The sequence below is a fragment of the Zootermopsis nevadensis genome, unplaced genomic scaffold (genome assembly GCF_977971745.1).
Source record: "Zootermopsis nevadensis isolate Lab colony 2312 unplaced genomic scaffold, Znev_1.0 Znev_ptg000002l, whole genome shotgun sequence".
Classification (NCBI taxonomy): Eukaryota; Metazoa; Arthropoda; class Insecta; order Blattodea; family Termopsidae; genus Zootermopsis; species Zootermopsis nevadensis.
The window spans coordinates 20,431,848-20,457,295 of NW_028259134.1; the positions used below are offsets into that span (position 1 = coordinate 20,431,848).

A 25,448-nucleotide genomic window follows, 5' to 3' on the forward strand; every position below is an offset into this window, starting at 1 on the left:
ATCTTCACCACTTTGCTTGTTTTGATCTATGACAGAGAACCTTACATTGCGTATTTTTATTTCAGAAATTCAAATTTGCCCTAACTCTGTATAATCTCGGGCCATGTATAACGGAGGTGGCAGTAACATTTACGTGTGGTATTCCGTAATTACCGTTCTGCACATGACCTTACGGTAATACCATTCGTATGTGCCGCGGGCTATGTTCGTCAAAACGGCCGACAGTCACTTCCCATTAGCAAATTACTATGATGCTGTAGTCATATTTTATTGTGATCACATTCCAATATATTTTCGTTGTCTTCGCTCCATTCATACAATCACTCAAATAAATTTGAATAGTGGCTCAGTTGCGTATCGAGATTCTCACGGCGCCGAGTATGAAGATGACTGTCCTCTGGGTTGAACAGTGTATAGTCTGGTAGATATTTACCAACGACAGCCATCTTTACCTAAGAAAGCAATCCTGTAGCCTTATGCAAGCTGAAAATTGTCTACAATAACATCACTTATCACCGAGGAAGAAGCGAGAAAGATAGGCATGTACCACCTGATGACAATTTGCCAGAATTAAAGTAACTTAAAATTTTAATGCACTGAACTCTGTTGCCTTGTAAATTAAAATAGTACAGTATGTATCACAAAGACGATAATTTTAAAAATGAATCCAGTAATTAGAATGGACAAGACAAACAGGATGAGACACAGTACAGGCACAAAACATGCATACAAATGTTTACTTTAAAAATGTAGAGAAAATGATGCAGTCACATTTTTTCCAACTGTTAAGGTATGTGGGTTAATATGATAGGGAATAAATTGAACTGGCAAGGAAATGGTCCAATGGCTTGGCTTCATTTTATTGTTGCTGTACCTTCAGGTTCCTCCCTGACAGTTGGGTAGTCAGATCTAATTGACTGTAATTCCATATCCTACAGGAAAATTCCAGGAGCTTCACATTCTGAAAACAAATTGCAGACAATTTTACATGAGCTTGGGTTCATTTAATAACAAGTTTACTATTTGGTATTTGGATAGCAAAAACATTCTGTGTCCAGTACAATGAAACAATACATCACTACAGTTCACATACAAACAAACAGATATATGACTACAGCAAAAAAGGGAAACAGGAGTACATTTTATATTTGTGAACACAACTGTTGTTACAGCATTTTAGGAAAGTGTGCTTAGAATTGAATATTCAAATATCATATTTCTCCAAAAATTCTGGAATGTTTATTATGTTATCTTCTATTACTACAGCAAAAATTTAGACCTTTCAATTCTAACGCTGCTCTCTGCATGAAAATCGTACAAATATATTTAATAACAATGTCATTTAATAATATATTAGAATTGCCAAATTAAATCCAAAGTATTAGAGACAATTCTTACTGGTTTAGCATTTCAATAGAAGAAAGTAATTTCTAGTGAAACTAATCCCAGCACTAATTTATGAAAAAAGTACAAAGTATCTGACACTAATGACATTTCAGGAACTGTCCCATCTCAGCAGTTCTGGGTTTAGTTCTGTTTCTCCAACACAACAGGACACAATATTGCATACTGACATAAACTAGAATCTCATGCAAAAACATCGTCAGAGATGAATGGAACATGGATCTTGCTTCATCCATGATTCATTATGACAGAGCAGAATATTTTATAGGCACACATGCATGCACACTCACACATACAGAACACTCAGATCATACAACAACCAGTTCCAAAAACATTTGGTGCTGAAATAGAAATATCTGGCTCACTGAAAAAAAATTATATTTTTACTCAAATAAATAATTTATAGATGAAATTCTTATGCAATATTTACAGATGAAAACTATGAAAGAAGATAGCATAATGAAGCCTGCAGTGAAACAGTGATGCAACGATAACATAGGATATAAAAACATGAAGACAAAGAGCAGAATCAAAGGACTACACATATTCTCTGTGGAATTCTTCTTTGGGTAGTGCTCTTAGATTTGTCCTATATGTCTTTATTCAGTCTTTCATTCTTTTTGATCGAAACATACTACCTCATACGGTTTATGGACGATGATCAGAAAGCACAGAAATTGTACAAAATTGCAAATTATGTGTCCACATGATAAAACAACATGTAAGTAGACAATCACAAAATACACACACTCATGATAACATTTCTACTGACTAGCATCCAAGAATCATCACATGAGACTATCATTATGTATATAAAAGGCAATAAAAATTATTTAACAAACAAAATACTTCAATATATCATTTTCCTTACAGTTGTCTTCTCTTTGTTTACCTTTACTTTCTTTAAGAGCAATAACATACATATTATAATGAAAAAATCAGAATGTGTATCAAACATTAATATGAGTGCATACAAATATATCATAAAGTATTTTTAAACTGTGCTGTGTATGAATTGTTCAAAAAACATTCATCAAATTCTTGTAACACCAAGATGACATTAAAACTATCTAGCAAGCATATCTACCTGTCTGGGTACACTACAAACCTCAAGATTCTAACAAAAGACTCATAGAAATGTTATATTAGTCCTTGACACCATGAGGTTTATTTTCCACAGTATTAATCCCCTGCAGAATTTTTCATATAATCAAATAAAGTGTGACCCTCAGATAGATTTGTACATTTCATTTACTACCAGTGAAATGCACATTATGCAGTCCTGCACAACAACCATTGAATATGCTTGCTCAAAAACACTGGTTTTTATTTCATACTACAGCATGTGTTCTTCTTTCTGCATTCCTTCCTATCTTGATTTACTTATTCATTTTTTCCATCATCCTATACCTTATTCCATACCCCAATTTCTGAACATGATTGTACTCCATTACAAGAAGACCAACACAAGACACTTTAATATGTCAAGCATGACTACACAGAATATGAAATTTGATAGCAATAAACATCACTCTGCACATGAATCTTCTTAGCAATGTATGCACATGTGACTGACAAGTATTATTCCAAAATTCTCATCAGCAAAAATAACTACTGGAATTTGAGTGGTAATTAAACCTCAAGTTTCAAGGACCTATTTAATAGCATTTAGATTGAACTTGACTCCAATAACCAACCTTTAATCCTAGAATTGTTATAGGACATTAGAGACACTAAAACTTTATCTACACATTATTAATATCATGGTTTAACTTGTAATCATCAGTAAATGACTATTAATGTAGCAAGCATTCCTAGAAGGCCACAATAAGAGCTGTCCCATCATAATGCCATCAACCGTCAAGTGAAATCAGACCCAGGGAGTTATCATACTAAAAAATTTTGATGTCACAATGTTAACCTTTGTCATACTTAGGGTAGTAGAAAGTACTAAAATTAAATATCCTTTGCCATGCTTAATGTACTATAATGCAGTATATAACAGGTTTTTTTAAAATTAATTGGTCTGGTAGTGTCAAAACAAAGTTAATCTTATCTAAGGTAAATCTTCACATATCTATAGTAGAACTACAGACGGCTATCTTCTGGGTTGCCGCGCCATGTACTTTGGTAAAGTTTACCGACGTTTCAGAGGTTCTTGCTGCTTCCATCACCAGGGTAATGCTTCCCTGATGATGGAGGCAGTAAGGACCTCTAAAATGTCTGTAAAATTCTACCAGACTACACAGCACAACAACCCAGAAGACAGTCATCTTCAGACTCACCGCCGTGAAAACCTCAAATCCCATATAGCAGGATTATTCACTAGACACTAGCCAGTATAAAAAAATACCACCATTAAATAGCTGAAGGATAATAGAACTTTTTACTTGTCTCTGCCCTATTTTTTAAATATATGCTAGTGCATGTAAAACTGGAGACCTGAGTCCCACTTGCCCCTCACATATTAAAGCCACATCTAATGAAGTAAGTTATCAGACTTCCACTGCTATGGAGACAAAGTTCATTCTAATGGAATGAAGACTGTGCATTGTGGGTGTAACTGCTCTCTTGCAAGCACAATGAAATTCTACAGCAGAAAAATAAGTTGAAGGAATAAATATCTCAGACACAAACAAAGTCATTGTCTTTTTTTAAAAAAAAAAAAACAGGAAAATGATGCTGCATGAATGTCAACATTTTTATACCCAGGCTGAATGCTTACTAATGAACAAGAAATGCTTTTTTTTCCACTTACAAAATAAAGATTAAATTTATTCTTAAGGTAGGCATTATTTGTGGACAGCTCTGAAAGCCATTTGTGCTAATGAACAAAGATGGACGCAACTGAAATACATTTTCATTTTTAAATACAAAGGCAAGCACTGGTTGGCCGGATTAGACAGCAAAATGTGTACACTGGTAACAGGTAGACTTCAGCCCACAAAACATACACAAGTTATATCTTGTTTGTTCAACAAAAGGCTACAGCTATTCTTGTGTACTGAAACTTGCTATGTTCCCCAACAAGGCTGCGTGAAACAATCACATTGCTCGTACAACGTCAATTACATTTTGATCTCTATGTTCATCATACAGTGAATAAAATTAGAAAGCAATGGTGCTTCCCAATCATGTTTCACAAGATTCCTCACAGGCCACTGACAACTGCCATGAAGAGAAACATTATCCTTTTTATTCCTATATATTCGTATATTTGTTAAAGAGAAAATGTATCAAAACATGCATAATTCCAAACAAATGTTTCGATATATTTGAGGGTAATAAAATAATGTCGATGCAACATGTATATAATGCATTACTTTCACGTAACCCAGTAATGTACTGCATTATATTTGGTTATTTAAAGAAAAAATGTATGTAAAATAAGTACAAAAGGATATGGCTCATGTGCCTGCTGTTTAATTTTCACAAAGAAGCCCATCAAGTACATGAAATATCAACTGGCCTTTTGTCAGTATAGAGGGGAGGAGTCAAGAAGGGACTGTTTATAGTTCTCTCTCTACATCTCATGCTGTATCCCCCTGACCTATAGTTCAACTCTGTATGGCAACTGATATAAAAACTACTAAGGCTTTGTCAATCCTTGTTAGGAAAAGCAACCAAGGATATCACTCTACAATTTAGGATTTAAGTAGCATTCAATTACACGAATGACAGTTTCTCATACAATTTGCTCTTCATTCTCATTTCCATGAACCTACACACTACAAATTCTCATCACATTATAGTGTGAGCAGTAAGTCAGGCATCAGTGAGAGGGTGGAGACTTTGGGCTGGAAGGCTAAATGAACTACAACAGAATGACACGCAAAGTGAAAAATGTTCAAAACTTCCATACACAATTAGAAACAAGATATTAAGTCCACAGTGCCATTCACGTATAGGTGATTATAACTCTTTGGACATGTGCGAGTTAAAGTGCATCAAATGCAATATAATTATTCCACCAGCACGTAACCAATTTTTTTAAACTATATACTGCAGATGCATTTCAGCTGTACAGAACTATGCAGTCTACATATCATCACATTTGCTTACTTACATTTTTAAATAAGTAGACAGACAGCAGAACAACAGCTGACATGGTTTGAAGATAAGTCACATTTACTGGCAACAACCGACGTGATACTTACAGTTTTGTGAATAACACTGACTTGAACCAGGGTGAAATTGTATTAAATGCACTGTCTTTGAGTTTCTTAAACCTTGTAGGGCATTATACACAATTATTATGTATTTTAGAAACATATACTGTTAATGCGGTTATACGTTCACAAAAGATAACTCATTATATTCCCGCAGGTAAGAGTATATGAATATACAAAAACGGATTTGCATTTACATGCCTAAACATTTAAAGTTTCAAATTTATATTCAATAAAAGACAATACAAATGGCCTTTGTAATATTTTTATCAACATTTTTAAACCAACAGTGAGCAACCAGTCAGTGGTATTGAGATTACTTTGTGAACGCACCAATGTACAAAAACATGCTAACAGTATACATACATATTTACAATTACATTAATAATTCATTATACTCACTGATGACTGACTTATATTCAGTGTTCGGCAACATTTTTCCACTTACTGTACTGTATTCTATTTCTCAAATCTGTCCCTACTGCTACCATGGCAACACTTATACTAAAAACCTTTTGCAGCTGCTTGATTTTTCACTCGATCCCAAATGTGTTGGTTTCCTCGACAGCTAGCAGAAGTTTTTCATACAATATTTCAGGGGTTGGGTATGGTGGCAAATCCAGTCTGTTGAAGCAAGTGTGAGCTCTGAAGAATAAGAACACAATTCATTAATCAAACAACAAAAACAGTATGCTAGCAGAAATAGCAGTAGTGATCACTACAATGCGATAAAAACAACAGTATCGCCTGCATGGTTCCAATGTAAGTGCATATAACCTTACTGCGAACACTTGTTACAATACAATTATACATAACATTCCTTGGAATACAAAACTGTTTGAATTTTATGCACACTTTGGGTGAAAGCAACTTACACGCGCAAATATAAAAACCACGATAAGCAGTGCCAAGGAAATAATATGCTTTAAGTCCATCACCACACAATTCATGATACTAAAATTCTTGGACTGTCTAAAAGTAACTTGACAGAAACACGTGACTTAACTCTTCTTACAGTTTCTTGTACTTCATTATATTTGTACTCAGTGATCTGATGTTCATTCTGTATTGTGACACTGAAAATGTAACTGCAAGTTTGCTTCACTTACAAAATAAAATGACTTCACACTTCCTAGACCCAAAATCTGATTCCTGAAAACAGTTTCGGTAATAAAAAAAAATTGTGTGTATACCAGTTCTTATAATTCAGTTTTGAAGCATCCTTTTTTTGCTAGAAGAATGTCAATGACAGCAAAGAAAACATGTACTGCATCCTGGGCTCAAACCCCAATCTGAAACTTCATAATTATTGGAGTACTCTTTGAGTTGAATTTGGGATCTGAATCATCCAATACTGTACTTAGAACAGAGGTCTGGGATTAATTGTTAAAGGTTAATATTCAAAGTATAATGCACCAGAATAAAGATATTACTGTGTCCTACAAAATGTGCTATATTAACAAAAAGTACCTTGGTAAACTGTTTGGTTTTCCCCATTTCTCAACACAAAATTTTCGGGGTCCAGTACTACCCCTAAGAGCTGCAAATCCCTCATACGGAATACTTGATGTTCCAGTAACAAATTGTAGTAATCTTAGGCGTTGCTCATTGCTGAACCTTTCAATGGCAGTCCAGAACCACTGCATTACGGGATGATTGTCATGATAACCTGAATCGAAAGCATCAACAAGTTTCATAAATACACACATACCAAAATATAAAGACTATTTTAACCAGCAATTGGAATTAAAGAAAATTTACACTTTCACCATTACGTTGTCTTGCATAACAATAACCATTTATTAGACCAGTACTTTAAAAAACTGGCACCACAAAAAAACTATGATGGAGAAATATACCAAAACTACATCTGAACTAAATGATCAAGTCTGGAAAGAATGTGTTGTGGTGTGCACAGCTAATAACAAAACATAATTTCATTTCTTATGCTAAAATGTATACTTTATCATCAGAGTATGTGCATACACCACTGTAAAGCTCTCATGCGGAAAAATTCCGAGACCACAGGAAGAGCAATATAAGAAGTTGCAAAGATAACTGTAAGCTCTGAAATGAAACAGACAGCAGCTTGAATCACACATGCTGTAAAAACCGGCTGCAATCTAACCTGATCGATACTCTGTGTTTTTCCTCCAATCTGACAAGTCTATCTCTGCTGTTCCTGCTATAACCAATTCCAGCTCACGGGCATCAAAAACAGAAACCAGACGAGGGTCCACCACCTCATAGAAACCCCTCACAAGTGACTCCGTCTGTTCTGCAACGCCTCGTTCCAATCGCCATCGAACCACTCGTTCTAGATATTCCTATAACCATACAAAATTGCCAATATATAGTCTTCATAAAAACAGCATTTTTCTAGAAGGCTGTCTTCTGGGTTGTTGCTTATGCCATCTGGTGGAAGTTTACTGACAAAAATGATGACAGACTCAGTCACATTAACCGGTGTTAAGACAGTGACACTGTAAACAATCTATACAAATAAAATACACCTTACAATAACAAAGAAACACAAAACAATAACATCCACCTCCTAAAATTGTATCTGGATATAATGTATTGATTTGCTATTGACATTTTGCAACTCATACAAAAGTTCAGCATAATAATACATTTCTGGAAGTCCAGAAACAATTACGTAACAGCATCACTCCGCACAGTTCATTGTAACAATCAGACATGTACAGTGAGTACCTTTTTATTCTTCTCAGTAACACTGATATTCCTGCCACCCGGTTTCAATTCTCGTTCCACAACTTGACCAAAGAGTTCTTCTGTGACGGCAAATGTGAGGTCCAACAAATCACTGGAGATGTCATTTTCTTTGATCCATAACAAACTCTGATGAAATTCTCCATCCAGGGACTCTAAGTCACTTAAAGACACAGGTCTGAAATACAAGAATTATGGGTGGATACCGTCCTATGAATTATTATGACTCACAAACAGATACCAACATTTTGGAGAAGACAAGTGTCATTGTTTGGACACACTTTTGTAACAATGATCTCAGATCAGATTGGCTCAAGAATGACCTATGATGCAACAATGATACTGGATCACATCAGCGTAAGAATGACCCACAATGAACTTAGGTGACATTAGTGCAACAACAACTGATGTAATGTGGCACGAAGAACTCCTTTAGAATGTCACTGCATTGCAAAAAGCACACCTGTCCAATCTTCTTTAATTAAAGATTGTACAAAGGATGTTTAGAAAGTAATTTTGATAAGTGTATGTACAACACTGTAATTCATGTAACTGTCCAGATTAACATATCCCTTCTCAACATATTCATCTTGAAATGCAATGCACTTATTACATATCTTGACCCATAATTGGAACACATGGTCCAAACCATTCATTGTCATGGACGTTTAGCAAAGCTACTCACAGCCTCAGCAGAGCTTTGTAAAACGGTCGTGTGAAGAAAGCATCCAACAAGTACTGATGCACCAGTGCAAGGCCCAACACTCGACCACTGAACCGAAACCTAAAATAAAGAAATCTGTATCAGAAAGAAAATGATACTTCACTCAGGAATACGATTAACGAACATGAAGCAGATTCTTTCTTGTGAAACTGAGAGTTGATCAAATTGTCAACAAATTCCCTGTCGTTTACAAGACCCGAAGGAACACTGACCAAAGGACAAAGCTCAACTTCTCAGTACGCTACTGTATTAATATTGTTTGCATTAGTAACTGCAAAGTTGGCAATGGTACGAAAGATTGTATCTGAATAATTTAACAATAGCCGCAATCTGTACTTTTGGAAATTATGTAAGAAACAGGCTGTTATTTTGGACAATTGCTCATTTGTACTTCTTACTACAGTTTCATTTATAGTTCTTGCCATCTTATGCCATTTGGATTGAAACATTTAAACAAAGAAGATACTGTAAGTCCTTTGTAGCAGTTCCAGGTTTGATTTGAAGCATGCTTAACAAAGTATAATAATCATTCCAGAACTGTGTCTCCTGAATAACTGGGGAAAACCAAAAATAATTTCCAACTAGACAGTCAAACTTCAAATTTAATCTCCAGTTCTCTAACTATAAAAAAATGCTTACCATTCATGCTGATTGTCAACAAACGCTGACATAGGTGATACTTGGACAGTGTACGTGTCATTGGCCGAATATTCAAACAGACCATAATACGGGTTGAACAGCTCACGAGACAACAAAAAGAAGAACTCTCTTGATGGCCCACCATAATCAAGGCCTTCTTCCCGATCAAACGTAACATACAACTTGCATTTCTGCAAATCTTTCTTTGATGCAGCCATGATTTTGTTAAAGGCATCCTCCAGAAGGCGCTCTCGACGAATCTGCAGCCTACAAATGTGACGAGTCTAAGTTTAACTTCAAACATCCTTTTTTTTAAACATTCATTAGTGATAATTAAGCAATACTATTGTAAAAAAACTTTTCTAACTATTTAACAGACTCCATGGAGAAAAGTCCTTGAGAAAAATAAATTCCCAGCCTTATATAGAACCCAAACGTTCATTATAATGTTCACAAAATCCTACCCCTGGTCCCCATACTAAGTAAGTAGAATCCAACTCACACCCTTACATTCCACGACTTTAAGATCCACTTATCCTCCCATCTAAGCCTAGGTCAATCAAGTGATTTCAGGAGAAATATCATACAGACAACAAATTCTAATATTAACTTCTCATTAAATTATATTTGTCAACTTAATCATAAATATTCCATTATTATCATTAATTTTGATTTTGTATACAACTGGCACTTTGTTTCTGTAAATAAAGGTACCAATTCTCAGATGTGACAACGGTTTAAATTTCTTGCAAAATAATCTTTAATACAGAGAAATGTGATATTTAGTTTTGTGTGTGAAAGCCACCAGTAGGTTTATCCTGACTACATTTTTATAGTAGCAGATATTTATTTCCACTTATTTTTGTTTTAAGCAGGAATGTGCCATCACAAAGCAACGTTTTGTATTGCTGCTCCTACTACTTACTATGACTGTGTGTGTAGATTTACAATTTTGATGACCAGCGAGAACTCTTTAAAAATTAACGCAGAATTCTTACTTGAGTTTTCCTGGTCCTTGGCCATAACCTTTAGACTCCAACTTTCGATAAAAGTTTCTCAGCTTCGCTTCAAAGTCTCTTCTGTAAGGCGCGGGGGCCCGGGCATTGGCCCGTGACAGTCCGGGTGATGCCTGTGGTGAAAGCTGAGGTGAACCGCGCGGTGACCGAGCTGTCGCTGGCACCACAGGCACATAGCTCATGATCTCCTGCTCAAACAAACTGTAATATAACAATCACAAGAAATTAGAACAAGACCAACAAAGCACTGTCACCCTTGATTCCCAGGGCTGCAAATAAATCCCGCTCCGTATACAGATGTTTGACACGCTTCAATGTAAATGCACATTTTCTTCATTACAGTAGCCATAGTTATACTTTAAAGTAAGTAGAATGAAAATACAAACACTGTCCCTACACCCATAGATGGTTAACCCTTTCGAAGCCTAAACTCATCTACATAATACATAAGAATTCAGTCCTTACCACAAAGAAAACACAGAATTTCTCATTACAAATATGAACTGGTTAACAGTTTTTAAGGAAATACAAAGTGCTGGGGAAATATTTAGAGGAGAGTGAAAAAAATGCTTAATGAGGAGCTTTGTACTCCGCGGCTAATATAATTATGAAGATCAGATCAACATTAATGACCTACGAGTCAGTACGCAGGATAACAATTTTGAAATGAAGCACAAAACAGGATGTGAGGGCATGATATTAATCAACTTGTTCAGGACAGGGTCCAGTGACTGGTTCTTAACTAATGAACTGTATAAAGGGACATTTGATGAGCAGGGTAGCAACTACCAGCTTCTTATGAAGAGGTCTACTCAACAGTTACTTAGGATACAATTTAGTACTTACAGATTCAGTATTTCTAAAAATAAACACACGTTTTTTAGAAACAAACCTCAGCTGACTGGTAAACATAACTCATATGTCAGTTTCACACAAGAAAGGTGGCCTTCATTCCTGCTTCGTGTTCAGGAGCCGCCCCCCCCCCCCCCCCCGGCTCGAATCTGGGTCTTACTCAGGACTATCGTGATTCATGAAGTCCCTCCAGGAAGATTTTGATAAATAGGCCACTACGGCTTCCTTTCACGCTATTCCAATTCATCATCCGTGACTACCATCCCGTCTGCCGAAAGACGACCTTCGCACTGAGATACTGTTATTAGCTTAAATAAAGCAACAAATAAACTTTACAAAGTTGGTAACAACTTATTTGGCGACGTTACATCGCTTAAACTTGCGTGTCTTGATGTCCGAAAGAACAGTAGACAATCTCCAGGAAAACCGGCATCTCGATGACAAGGAGTTCCAGCAACTTGACAAAACAACATATTCGATATAATCGAATGTTTCATTTTGTTTGATTCTACCTCAATATACACACGTTCCGTGCTCAACTACACTTCCGTCGTGGTTTGTCTCTAAAATGTTTAATACTCTGCCTTTTCTGAACATGTTTCACGTTCTCAGATGAAATATTAAACTAAAACGTAATCCAGACGCGTTCTTTCCTGTTTTTCCCACCTCGTTGGATTTGTCTTACTGAAAAAACAGTCGGAAAGTATTTTATTTGCGTTTCGTTAAATGTTCGTCACACCGAAAAAAAGATTAATTCAAACCTCACCTAACCTTATACAGGTCAACGGACATCAGCTTTCACTAAAAAAAATTGCAGCAGAATTTCGATATTTCACCGGCTTATCCTTCATAATTATCTTTCTTTATCTTCTTTTTTCTTATCTACTATAAAAATTTCTGATTAGTCGTTGTCGTCAACCAATTTGTCGTCAAAAAATGACGTCATCAACAATGTCAACTATAAACTAACTCGGCATTGTTGTGGAACACAACAATGCCGAGTTTAGTGTCTTACTTAAGATTTTAAAACGTCAAGTGTTTTAACCCTCCATTCGGGGGGTTTAGTTTAGTTTCTTACACAAGATTTTAAAACGCAACCAACCCCCCCCCCCCGAAGGGGTTGGTTGCTTTTTAAAAACTTGACCAGCCCCTCCAAGGAGCTCCGAAAGGAGCGATCTGCCCTAGTATACTAAAATACGTGATTTGTCGTCGTCGCCGCCAAACAATTACGTCATCAAACAAATGACGCTTCACAACGACGAGATCACCAACTACCAAGACAGTAGCATGATCACTGCTCTAGAAGCAGCACATCGCATTCTTAAAAATGAAGATTTGACTGACAGTTGGCCTCCGAACAGCGACGTAAAGAACTAAAACATCAGAACTATTTAAGAAATGAAGAAAAGCGAAAGAAGATGTTATCAACTACTTGTAGTATCAACACCAACAAGTAAATTGATACTAATAATACTACTCATTCGATATATTACGATTACGAAAACTGACTTTATGATCGATTTTTTTATTTTAGAGAAAGCGCTCCGAAAGGAGCGCGTTGCTCTAGTAAAGAATGTAATTTAACGCGACACCTTACACTTCTATAAGTCGCCATTACAAATCAAGGGCATGATGCCAGAAGGGCGTATCAACAAAATGACTGATTAACAGGAGACTAAATTCCTACGCATATTTGGTTAGACAGTTGTGAGTTATTAGTGTTCATACACCCACGTGTAACGAAATGCCTGGATCTCTGTGTAGAATGGCATAGGTAAAACACTATTTTACGTCGTTAGACCACATATCTCCGATTATGCAAATACGCCGGTACACTCTTCTCGCATGACGCCCTCGAAATTATTCTAACTTGACAGCGTTAGTTCATTCTGCATCATATCCACTTTGTGAAGCACGTGACACTAGGTAGTAGTTCTTCCACAGAAGAAACAGCTGATAACACAAGACACCAAGACGATACTTACAGCGAAAACAAAACGCCCAACGTCTTTGTAACCAGCCCCATGACGAAAATCGTAAAGATACAGCGACGACAGCAGCAGCAGCGCCCGGGACCGTCGCGGGACACGTCTTTCTGTTTACTGGCGAGCAATCGTCCCTGTGCGTCGACTCTTGAGGGTCGAAGGGAAAAAGCAATGGCCCCTACACACAGCTCTGCAGCGCCTCAGACTTTCCTTCATACACGGGGCAACCCTCGAAGACGAGCAGACACACAAACGGACGGCCGGAATCAGCAATTCACCATTAAAAAGATCAACTGGTTATCGCTGTTTAACCCTTGGAAGCCGAAGCTCGTCTAAATATTATTTAGTAAATCACTCCGTACCGCGAAGAAAACACGACACTTCACCATTACAAAGATCAGCTGGTTAACGCTGTTTAAGGAAATAATCCCTGTTTACACTGAGAACAATACGAAACCCATAGATACGAAACGTAGAGTTATTAACCGTGTGAAGCAGGTGGTACATATAGTTACCACTAGGTCTTAAAGGGTTAAGGGAAAACAATCATCAGATTCATAAGAAAGCCCACAAATGCACTATGTTCAAAGCACGTGGTACATACGCTTTAAAGGGTTGAATACGAAAAACTGAGGTGGGAGCGAGTTCCTTAGTACTGCAGCCTCCAAAGACAAACTTGAGAGAGTCCCAGGATCCCAGTGTCCACCACCCTGTGATAACCATAAAATGGTCAAAATTACCCTGCCTCAAGCAGAGATACAGTTTTATTTACTTAGGATTCAGAGTTCGCACCGGTACAGAACAGTCACCGAGATTCGAATGCCATGCATTAAGACGACACGACTCTCCCGGTCCACGGTGTAAGGTCTTTCCTGACAAGCTGATAGTAGCTCAGCAAAGCCAACAAATTCACGGATCTTACAGAACCTAAAGGCTCATTACCGTGCTCACAAAATTCCGTCATTCAACCCCACGCCACATCAGGCAAGTCAGTCTAGGTGCAGGTGGCCCCCTGCACTTCATGGAGGAGCTTGACGGGAGGGGCAGAGAGGTGTGTGTATATATATAGCCCCAATTCATTCATGCCCTAGCCGGGATTGACCCCCTGCGCCAATATGTTAGGGGGGGGGATCGGTAAGGAAACTGAAAAAGAAAATCCTTTGGTCCTGTCGGGAATCGAACACCGTACTCACACACGAATATCACCGTCTGTTGCTTCATACTTCAAGCCCGATTCTCTCGCTAATACAACGCAATGACAAAACATATTAGGCTTGAAAATGGTTTAGTCTGGTACAAAATTTACCGACGCCCTGGTGACGGAGACAGCAACAGACTAGAAGACAGCCATCTTCATACTCGCCGTCGTGAGGACCTGAAACCTCACTACAGAGCCCAAAGTTTCACACCCGTACAAAACACGAAGCTGCACATCGAAAGTTCTGTGCGTCTCAACAGTACCACGCGAGGCGAACAACAGCTCGTGGTGGTGGCAGAATCTCAACGCGAAAATGAGGAGCGACTCGACCCTCCTCGATGCGTACTATTTATACGCGACGGAGGAGTGCAGTCGATGCAGAGGTTACACTGCATTTCACGGATAAAAGTTCTCGTTTAGACATTCAGGGCACATACAGTCACTATAAAAATTACGTACGATTTCAGGAAGTAAACTAAGAATGCCTTTTAATTTCGCTTTCGTCAGATATGTAAGAAGTGAACACTTTATCTTCTCTCTTCTTAAATCCGTATCTCCTACAGACTCAGCGTTATTCAACGCAGTTATTTTCATTTCTGCTATTTCAAATGACTCTAGCGCTCACGACTAACTCTCCAGGAGATCGACTGACAGTTTTGGTGGCAGGACAAGTCACGAAAGAGAAATTCGACGAACGACGTTGTTCAGAAAGAGCAATCCCTCTCAACAACTTGAGAACCGTCGAACAAGTTTTCACGAAATTTGGTACTGTGAATTTCTACTAAACTTTGTCGAAAAAACATTGCAATTTTGGTTAAAATCGTAAAATAATACCAGGCCCTTCACATGCGCATGCAAATAGCTGGGTTGAGAATCCCACAGTGGAAAATTCTTTGCCAAGCGCGCAACCCTGGCGTCGGAATCTCCAGGGGATCCTCAGAGATCTTCCCACCAGTAGCACTGACAGTGCCTGCAGTGTTACTGCAGAGAAATTCGACAAATGCTAGAGGCAGCAAGGACCTGGCGCTACAACTCAGAAGACAGCCATCTTCATCGGATACCGTTTCTTAATAAGACCCCCCCCCCCAAAGCAATGTTTTTTTCTGAATATCAAATTCCTATTGGTAGTACGGAGATCAAAATGTTATTCAGATGCTGGAAGGTCACACTACAGGCTTATTCGCAATTTCCACGCCGAACCTCATGTTTTGAAGGCGCTGCACACAAAACCCCATCCCTCATGTGAACTTGTGGGAGCGGGTAAGAAAAACACATCTAGAGCGTGAGAAAAACTGGTGGGTAAGGTAACCGCATCTCTCGTCAGTGCAAGGGAACCCTCCCTTCGGTCCTTCTGCATTGCATCTCGAGACGCGCTGTTAACACAAGGAATAAAAGGGTGACACGAATGGCAGGTGTTCTGCACATTTCTTTACGCTGGGGGGTGGGGGCGACCGCTGTGCAGGAAGACGAATCTGTTACACTTTTGATGGTTCTACTAGCTCACGCAGTACTTCTCAGCCACTTCCAAGCACCACGCCACAAACGCTAAAGTTCCATCTCAATTCAGCCCTGAGGAAGGAGGCGGTATGTTCATCTGAAACGTTGGTACACATCTACAAATCCACGAGGTGTCATAATACAGAAATCCAACATGGACATCTTCACCGCTGGGAGAACCACAACTCTGAGAATCACTGCTCTTACCGGAGATCAAACCACGGTAGTCTAGGGTGTGGTAAGTCCACCTGTTCGATATTCTAGTTAGTTTTCAGCCACTCTGCCTCAACATAATTCCACGAAAGCGTATGGGGAGCGTGGAGGTTACGTGTCCGTCATTTTCGCACTACTTCGAGGGCCAAATTCCTGTCTCTTTATTCTCCTTCAGATCTCGGTACTCACGGGATATGAGACTGGACGGACCACAAAGCCTCTGTGCATGTTTCCGTGGAGAGAACCTGGAAATGACTCGTCTTCTGGGTTGTTGGTCACATACGAGACTACACAGAGTCACAACCCAGAAGACCACAATCCAAATCTAAGCTCAGATAATGCAGACAATTCCGTGCCCTCTAATATCACAGCTGACCTCTTAGGTCTTAGCTTAATGGATTGACAGGCGGGTTGGATGGAGATGTTTACTGGTTTAAGCCGCGTGGACGTGGCCATCAACCTTGACTACGACTTGTTTATTGACGCTAGGTACCCAGGTACTGTAAAACCCGGGCTCTAGAATGGGGGAAGTGAGGTTAGGGCAAGGACAATGACACAATAGAGCAGACTGCCCTCCGCCCCAAAATGGAAATCGATCGTAAAAACAGGACCGAAGCCTGTCCAACACAAAGCAGTTTTATTTTGACCAGAAACTGATATTGTGTAAAGACTTTCTCTGCGGCTGTCGCCGAACACAAATTTTCAAGTAGGTAAAGACCCCGTGTGACGCAGACACGTAACAAGTTCATGTTTGGAACCCAACCGTTTGTTCTCGAATTAGACGTTTCAGGAATGATAATCAAAACCAAAACTTGTGTTGGTGTCAGCGGCGGTCGGCGAACGGATTTCAACAAAATTCAACACCGGAAGCCAGCTCTAAATAAAATAACACTCGCACCTCTTAAGCTCACGGTTGCCTTCCGGGATGCTGGCTCTTATAGACGGCCTGTTGACTGAGGCAGTAAGCACCCCTGAAACGTCGGTCGATTTCCAAACAGACTACACAGCGTTACAACCCAGAAGAATCCTAATTGTAACTAGCGTATTCAAAACAAGGATAAGATGGGCGGGATATGTAGCACGGATAATGAGAATCTGTAGCAATGTATATAACACCAACTGGGAAAGGAATGTGTAGATGAGAAATTTATATTAAAACGGATTTAACATAATTAAGGACCGAGGGCGTGCAATGTAATAACTGACCCAACGTAGGGTCTAGAGGAGAGCTCCTGTAAATAAGGTAATGAACTTTTCGGGTCCCATAAAAGCCGGGGACTTGCCCGGTAGAGTCCAGACAGTAAATCATCTCTCCCCTAAAAGGTCTTCCACTTGGTGTTGGTTTTCGTTGAACTATGTTTTGAACATCTTTATTGTCTTCGTCTTACTGGTGACATTTCGTTATCCGCAGATGCAATGTACCAGATTTTACCTAGGTCACTGATTCCTCGGATACATTTCTTTAATCGTTGATTCCGATATATAAAACACAATTACACATTAACATTACATTTCGAAACCTAATTTATGTTTTGAAGATGGAGACAGTATCTTCCTCCGAAACGCTGATAACCACGTACAAAGTTCACATGCCCTTCCTTACAACCCAGAACAAAATCGACAACTTCACGGCTGTGAAGTTGTCTTTTCGTAAAAGTGGATGGAAGAGACAATGATCTAGTTCTGGTCGAAGTGGAATGTGCGAGGCTTCGGGTCAGTGACCGATCGTCTCCCTGGGAACATAAATCGCCACCCGAGTGTTTTTCGCCTTTACAGGAAGGGTTAGTTGATCTTTACTCCAACAGCCCACAGTCCGCACGCCTGCAGAGGCTACCTGAATACTATTCATGAGGCCCATTTCATAACATTCGCAACTTCGCTCCAATTGTGTTAAAATTTCTTCAGCTCCGGCGATAGTTATAAAAATATGTTTGTCGAATTTCGAGTCTCGAAACTGGAAATGGCCACCGAATTACTCTCGCCTCAGTGCCTACGTTAAACCCGAACAATATTACAGAAAACAACGAAGAAGAGTCCTTGAGAAGCTGATACTCGGTCAGCTCATCAGAAAACTGCCCGCCTCTTACAAAACCACAGATGCAACGAACGTATTCATACAAGAATGCCACTGAACCGCTTTCATTACGACGCGCGTGAGGTAACGCCGATAGCGCGACACTTACGCCATTTTGTCACGCAGATTTCCCCAGTTCACACGAACGAGTGAATGGTTTTCTATATCCACGCCACCAGACGTCACCCTTGCGTCATGTCCATTAATAAGACCATGCAAATAATTTATAACCCAAAAGATCACTCCAACAAGTCTCTCATACAATCCAGTGACAAATGACGGAGCTCTGAGCGTTGCTATGACAACAATTTGCATTCACCACAACGAGATCGTAGGATTTGTATCAACTGTCCGTGCAATGTTGAAACAGTAAAACGGGATGTCTGTTAAATAGCATAAATCAATGCCTAACTGTAAATTCTTCGAAACTGAAAATGAATATCAATGAAATGACTCTTTCGTACATCACTTGGATCGTGAAGTCTCTGCACGGAGAGGACATCCGGTCTTCAAACGTGTGTACAGACACACGCGATGAAAATATTCTCCGCAGACAGATTAGAGTTACAGGAACCCGCTATTTCATCTTCCAGGCGCTACAACCTGGTTCGACCACTGAATTTGTAAAGTTTTTATTTAAGGCAGGTTCGGATTATCGGAAAGTCTTACTTACAATCATCTTATCGTTCCCTCAGAATCGTAAGTACAGGATAATTCAAACACTGTGATACCATTCCAAAAGACTTCGAGTAAAACAGAAGAGATAAAGACTCTAGAAACCAACAAAATATTATTAACTTCCCAACGTATCGATTATTTGCTTAATAAAACTACGTATGGGAAATAATAAGAGTAAATGCACATAATAAAATTTAAAAGAGGACCACCTAAAAATTAAAAAGATATCTATAAAACGGAACACCCATACGTATTCACACTTTGAAGTCAGAAACTCATCTAAATAATTTAACAAAAAGGTCACTTCCTGCCCCAATAAAAACACAATGCAAAAACAAATTCAGTCCTTACCGCAAAGAAAACGCCACACATCAACATTACGAAGATCACGTCGTTCAATGAAATAATCCCTGTTTATAGCAAGTATCATACGAAGTCCACAAATACAAAATGAAGAGTTACATTAAAATTAGAAGGTACATATAATTACCAGGGGGCTATAAAGATTTAAGACACTTCCAGAGGCTGTACGTACTTTATACAGAAAGGCGGGTGAAGAAATATCTTGTTAAGAAAAACGTTATCGGAAATCGAACAAGTTATCCACGGACAGAGACTCAGAAACGTCCGTAACAACCTACAAGACGTCACAATCCAGGGGATCACAAACGGCATGGATATGAAACATTTATTACGTATTTCCCAATCATAATTTACAGACCATTTGGAAGACGTGGCTGTCGATGGGAGGAAATTATCAGAACGGGTCTTATTCTGTGCGGGCGTGAAACTTAAAACGGATCTAGGGGAAACAAGGCACTGAACCTTCCATTTCCGCAAAAGCATAAATTTTTTTACCATCTCATTAACCATTCTACTAATTACCAATGATGTACAAAATCAGTTACTATGGTAAAAAAGACATTTTCTTTCCCTGGTACTTATTAGCTCCGGAACAATTACTAAAGCACCTATTTTGGATGGTTTGTAACAGATAAAATATATTTTTATTTAAAAGAAAAAAATACTTTCTCGGCTGACACTTGACATAGTAACTTGGGCTTTTCCCCAAGTCAGCAGTAGTACCAGCATTCAAATTCACCAACGTCCGAGTTATTTAGTCGTAATAGCGGAATAAACCTTACCTGAGCAAGATTGTGAGATCAATATCATCACTGAGGCGATCCAGGGCCGCAGTTCCGTCAACCCTGACGGCGTTGATCTTGTCCCTGAGTCCCTGTGACGTCCCGACCATCGCGTGCCTTTCCTTTAGGATGTCCAATATGTTAGGCTGACGAAGGAACGCGACCACCTTCTCATTGTACGCTGTGGGGATTTCTGGAGGGGCCAACACACGAGGAACAGGGGCACCACCTGAGCCTGAGCCCATGCTCGAATTGCACCCGCAGGTTATCGTGAGACGTGGTGGGGGAACAGGTGCCTGCAAGCAAGAGTGTTACAAAATAAGGTCTCCTCCTGTCGGACAAAAAATTAGAACAGCAATAAACTATCTCCCCCACACAAACAAAGTTTTGCTAATTCCAATTAGCAGATTTAAGGTCTCCCTTGTTTCACCATGTACGTTTGTTTTTATAGAAGATTTGTTTTGGCCTTCTAAAATTTAAAAAGAATGAAAAAACAAACGAAGACATAACCTAATATTTACATAAATAAACAGGCTGCTAAAGCTTTTACAGACGTTCGAGACTACACTGAAAACTATGAACTCAATGCCATCTTGTCCTAACTGGCTTTATCGTCAACCTACCTTCCACAATGAACAAGGCCAGAGTCTGAGGCAAAACTCTTACCTCCGACTCCAAGACATTACTATATATATATATATATATATATATATATATGGGACCTTACACCTAAGTTACCGTGCACACTGAAGATGTTATCGCTAGCTACAGCAGAAGATGTTACTTCAAAAAAGTTTGATCTGTTATGAAGTTAAAAGAACAGCTCACAGTAGAATCGAGACAACAAAATGAGAATTTTTATGATTATCACCTACAAATACTTACGGAATCTATTAGCAGAAAGAGAGTAAAGAGAGAGGAAAAAGTAGACGGGTAAGTGTGAAGGTAGAAATACAATTGATAGACATTGTCTGCTTTCTGAGCAATCTATAAATATTCAATTCTTCACGAAATTCCTGCTGCATTGGCACCCAAAGATAAATGTTATTCCTGCGAAGTCTGATATTAAGTGCAGTTCAATCCAACTCACAATCTGACAACTTGCGTTCTTCATGATCTGTTATACTGAACCAACTTTCTGGAAACTGCAATACATAGATGAGATAAATATTTAATAAAATGTGTACTCATGTTTCAAAATATGTCACATGCATGAAATGTATGCAGAGCCAATGGAAATGCCATTTTCAAAGACTAAGACAATTTTTGTATAATGTTTCCGACACTAGTGTCACAAAGTCCAATCTAATCTGCATGGGTGACCTGTACAGCACAACAGACACCAACCGAAATTCTGCCATCAAATCTTAAACATCTTAAGGCAATGCCATGGATCAGGAACACATGCAAGATAGTAAGCAATGCTTCCAGTTCATTAGAAAAACACAGAAAAGCCGACCTGCACAAACACATACGCTCCTCCATTCAAGATAAAGACGTAGACTGGGAGCCAAGCTATTACTAGACGTAGCTGTGTTGCGTTATTGTATCTACAGTTCTGATGCAAAGTTTGTGGAAAGATGATGGATGTCATGTGAATAAGGAAGGCGAGGAGCAGCACATCAGAACAGTCACTTAGTGGGGCTGAGGAAAGCAAAGGCAATCTGGATTCATGTCCTCACATTTAAATCCAGAGGATTTCCATATGATTCGATGACTTACACAACACCGTACGAAATTTATGAAAAATTGTTTACTCATTTTACCACATTAACTACCTCAAAAACTAAAATGATGGTTAAAACACAAGGTGTAAATAAAGACAACCGACATGTAACTACATACCGAAACAATTTGCCGCTAATGAACTCGGTCTCTTTTCTTCCATGTGCATGGCATTCTGACAAAGTCAGTTTTTCATTTCTGTTTTCCTGATTTCTCATATAAATTAGTAAATTATCATTATTCCTAACATTCAGATATTCTGCCATGAGAAAAGCACTATCATCACACCCAGCGTTCTCAGAAATATTATATTAAACCCACAGAAAGAAGCTTTACCACTACAAATATTCCTGTGAACAGAATAGCTACGCAGCTGGAGGCAAAAACAATGGAGCACTACACCCTACAGGGAAGCATAACAGCTCAAGGGAGATGCAGTGCGGGTCAATCCATGATATTTCTTTCTTCCTGCCGTCTCAGTACAGTTTAATTTCCCTGAATTCCAAACAGAAACCACCATGTCATTTCATATTGAACGCTTCTGTTTTGACATTGGGGCTCTGTTCACATTTTATGAGGCCATGACAGCAAAGAAGAAGATTGTGGAAATACTAAAGTAACCTATCAACTACTGCTTCTTTGAAACACATGATCAGCCTATGCTTGAATGACCTGTCAAACCTAATCAATTACTCCAATTATACAAAGGAGTTCGGTAATTCAACGTACCGAAATATTTATGCTGTAATACTTATACGACCCATAATTTTATACGATAAAACAGTATTAAATTTCACTGTTTTAATGTCGGTGAGGGCAAGAATGACTTTCTGTGTGACGTGGACAGTATCTCTCTCATACAGGGACAGGCAAGGACTGAGCAACTTACTCGTGAGTGGTTGAGCTCTTCCTCGCCCGCACTCCTACTTCTCCTCCGGGCCCCAGGCAGGATAAGCTTGTGGGGGTTCAGGTAGAGGGATTCAGTCGGCACACGGGGATCTATAAAAGTTGTCGTCTTGGTTGTGTGATCAATGAAGAATTGCTAGAAGAGGAAGCCACAAATCTATTGACAGATACCCAAACCACCATGCTACTAACAGCCATGTTTAATAGGAGAAGTAAGCCAGAAAAACTACAGTTAATTCTGCATAACAGAAAACACACTGCAAGAAAGAGAGAGGGAGCAGGAATGGTAATGACACTGTTCATGTATTGTCGCATACTGCAAAGAAGAAAATACTGGATGATTAAGAGTGGAGCATTTCCTACTGCCTCAGATAAACAGACTTTGGATTATACACGGATGACCTACTGGAGCTAGTCGCTGAACACGGACAAACTTCACCACTTTCAACATACGACTGTTTTTCATCACACCCAACACTACACCTTAAGAATAAATATAGTGTATTGTGGTATCCAGCAGCACCAGACAGTAATTGTTTGAAATTACTGAACAATTAGAGAATGACTGTAAATATGCTGGCACCATGTGGAAAAAGGATGACTTCAATCAAGATGATGGAGGCAGAATGTTCCTCTGAACCAGCAGTAACACAACTCACTTTCACACAGTTATTTCTAAATATGAATGCCAGTTCTGATTCTGTTTTGTTGTGGTGATTCTCTTATACTATGCTCCAGGTTAGATGGACTGCATTCTGAAACTATATTGGACTTTTGTTCTCAACTCAATTTTCCACAGACAAACTGTTTTCGCTTACAATTTTACTCATGAAAACCACGAAGGAAACTCAATAGGAGTGGCCCTTCACTTTCCTATCCCTCTGAAAATCCTGATTCTGAAGGATCACAGTTTTTCGATATTACACTCCTGTGTTCATCAGACTGTTCATCTAGTGTCTAGTGACATGCAAACAATAACATTGAATCTTAACATGAACTTTCTTTAATAAACTCCATTATTTATTGTTTTTTTTATCGTCTATGGTCAAGCTTGACAGTCGTGACCCCTTTCGGGGTTTTCTTGCGAAAATACCACGGTGATTTCGCCTTGCCTTCCGTGGCCAGTCTTTACCCACTAGACTGGAAGAGGAGACGCGGACAAACATCCATGCCTTGAGTGGGACTCGAACCCACGGTCGCAGCGGCCGGGTGCACGAGGACCATGCCTCAGACCGCGTGGCCACTGCGCTGGCGTATTTATTGTCCCTGCAACTAAATGTGTCATATGCAAAATAAAATGAAGCACAAAAATTAGTTACGAGAATTTCTATACAAATTCAAATCAGTACATCAAAAATATCTAATAAAACACCACCACCTCTCACCCCACACGCTTCTTGACTCAAATGTATTTATTTTTAATTTTGAACTCTATTCTAATGCCCAATCTTATATTGAGTAATTTCTGCCTTAGACACTACAAGTTTCAGTTTCCAAGTAAAGAACCCTTTTACCTTTCCATTTCGATCAAACTTTGTTTCCCATCCCCGGGGAAGATCCCTTAATGAATCAGCGAACAAATTGACCAACATAACAAGGTCCCTGTTATGTTGATAGCGCTCAAATGTTTGCGGATCTCGGCGGATCTTGGAAACCATGTGCTTCAGGGAACCATTACGATTGTATAATGACAGTGCTTCCTGTAGAATGAAATGAAAGACATATTAAGAAAAGTTATCTGAAAACTGCACAAAGTTCAGTGAAACTTAACTAAATTTCAGTACTGTATATGCAATAACTAAAGATGTTGATATTTTTTTGGAATACCCTGCATTTTTTAGTAAAATCACTTGGTACTTTCCAGACACATGTTTTTATTTACTTTGACACTCAAATGCTTAATGAATTTTCAGTCTTCTCCATCACGTAATATTAGTATAGTATATACATAATCAGTGGCAACTTGTAACAGTGTGAATATTTTATCAAGAAGCAAATGGAATGAATATTAATTCTGAACATTACAACTTGTTAAAATGTGCAACTACAGTTGTTTGGAAACTAAGGAAGAGCAAGAATTTCACTCAAAACAACTGAGAGCAAGATGCTATACTGAAACAGACACAGATTCGGTCATAGAAGTTCAGAAGGTAAGACACATAAAAGGAGCCAATGGTCTTAGCCTCAAACCAAAAGAATCACAGATTTGTATGTGACATATAAATACCTGGTTCATGTGCAGAATTGAGAAGAAGTCAGGTCTGCAGATGAACCGCACAGCTGGCATGTGATGGACAGCATCTGCATTCTGCAGAGATCTCTGCTGCTCCCCACCACTGCTACTACCACTGCCATCTGACATGGCCTGGGAATGGCCCTGAGCATTGTCACCACTTGCAGAAATACCATCCTCCAAGTCCAACCGCCTGGACGTGATGGTTCGACGGATGCTCTGATACCTGCATGTTCATCCAAGAACTTTTGAGTAAG

General features: G+C 39.0%; 1 protein-coding gene and 1 long non-coding RNA gene across 7 annotated transcripts in view; one reads left to right on the plus strand and one right to left on the minus strand.

Annotated features, from left to right (window-relative positions):
- Positions 1 to 40: 40 nt before the first annotated feature.
- LOC147875112 (uncharacterized) lies at positions 41 to 2,486 on the plus strand. The gene is made up of 2 exons (XR_015536372.1): positions 41 to 539; positions 1,837 to 2,486. It is a non-coding gene; the product is annotated as an uncharacterized LOC147875112 (long non-coding RNA).
- Positions 983 to 25,448, minus strand: part of Hecw (Hecw ubiquitin protein ligase) — a 56,277-nt gene continuing 31,811 nt past the window's right edge. For 2 of the 6 annotated variants that reach the window (XM_022058158.2, XM_022058161.2), the window contains 11 exons: positions 25,186 to 25,417; positions 24,473 to 24,658; positions 22,942 to 23,094; positions 20,328 to 20,623; positions 10,668 to 10,886; positions 9,670 to 9,936; positions 8,992 to 9,090; positions 8,289 to 8,484; positions 7,702 to 7,900; positions 7,044 to 7,242; positions 983 to 6,218 (listed from right to left, as the gene is read on the minus strand). In XM_022058158.2, the coding sequence (XP_021913850.1) occupies positions 6,107 to 6,218; positions 7,044 to 7,242; positions 7,702 to 7,900; positions 8,289 to 8,484; positions 8,992 to 9,090; positions 9,670 to 9,936; positions 10,668 to 10,886; positions 20,328 to 20,623; positions 22,942 to 23,094; positions 24,473 to 24,658; positions 25,186 to 25,417 (2,158 nt within the window). In that variant the 3' untranslated portion in view covers positions 983 to 6,106. Of the gene's footprint in view, positions 6,219 to 7,043; positions 7,243 to 7,701; positions 7,901 to 8,288; positions 8,485 to 8,991; positions 9,091 to 9,669; positions 9,937 to 10,667; positions 10,887 to 11,920; positions 12,021 to 12,303; positions 12,405 to 13,522; positions 13,672 to 20,327; positions 20,624 to 22,941; positions 23,095 to 24,472; positions 24,659 to 25,185; positions 25,418 to 25,448 lie in introns of those variants that run through there. The other 4 variants (XM_022058159.2, XM_087353297.1, XM_087353290.1 and 1 more) reach the window with 4 other exon arrangements.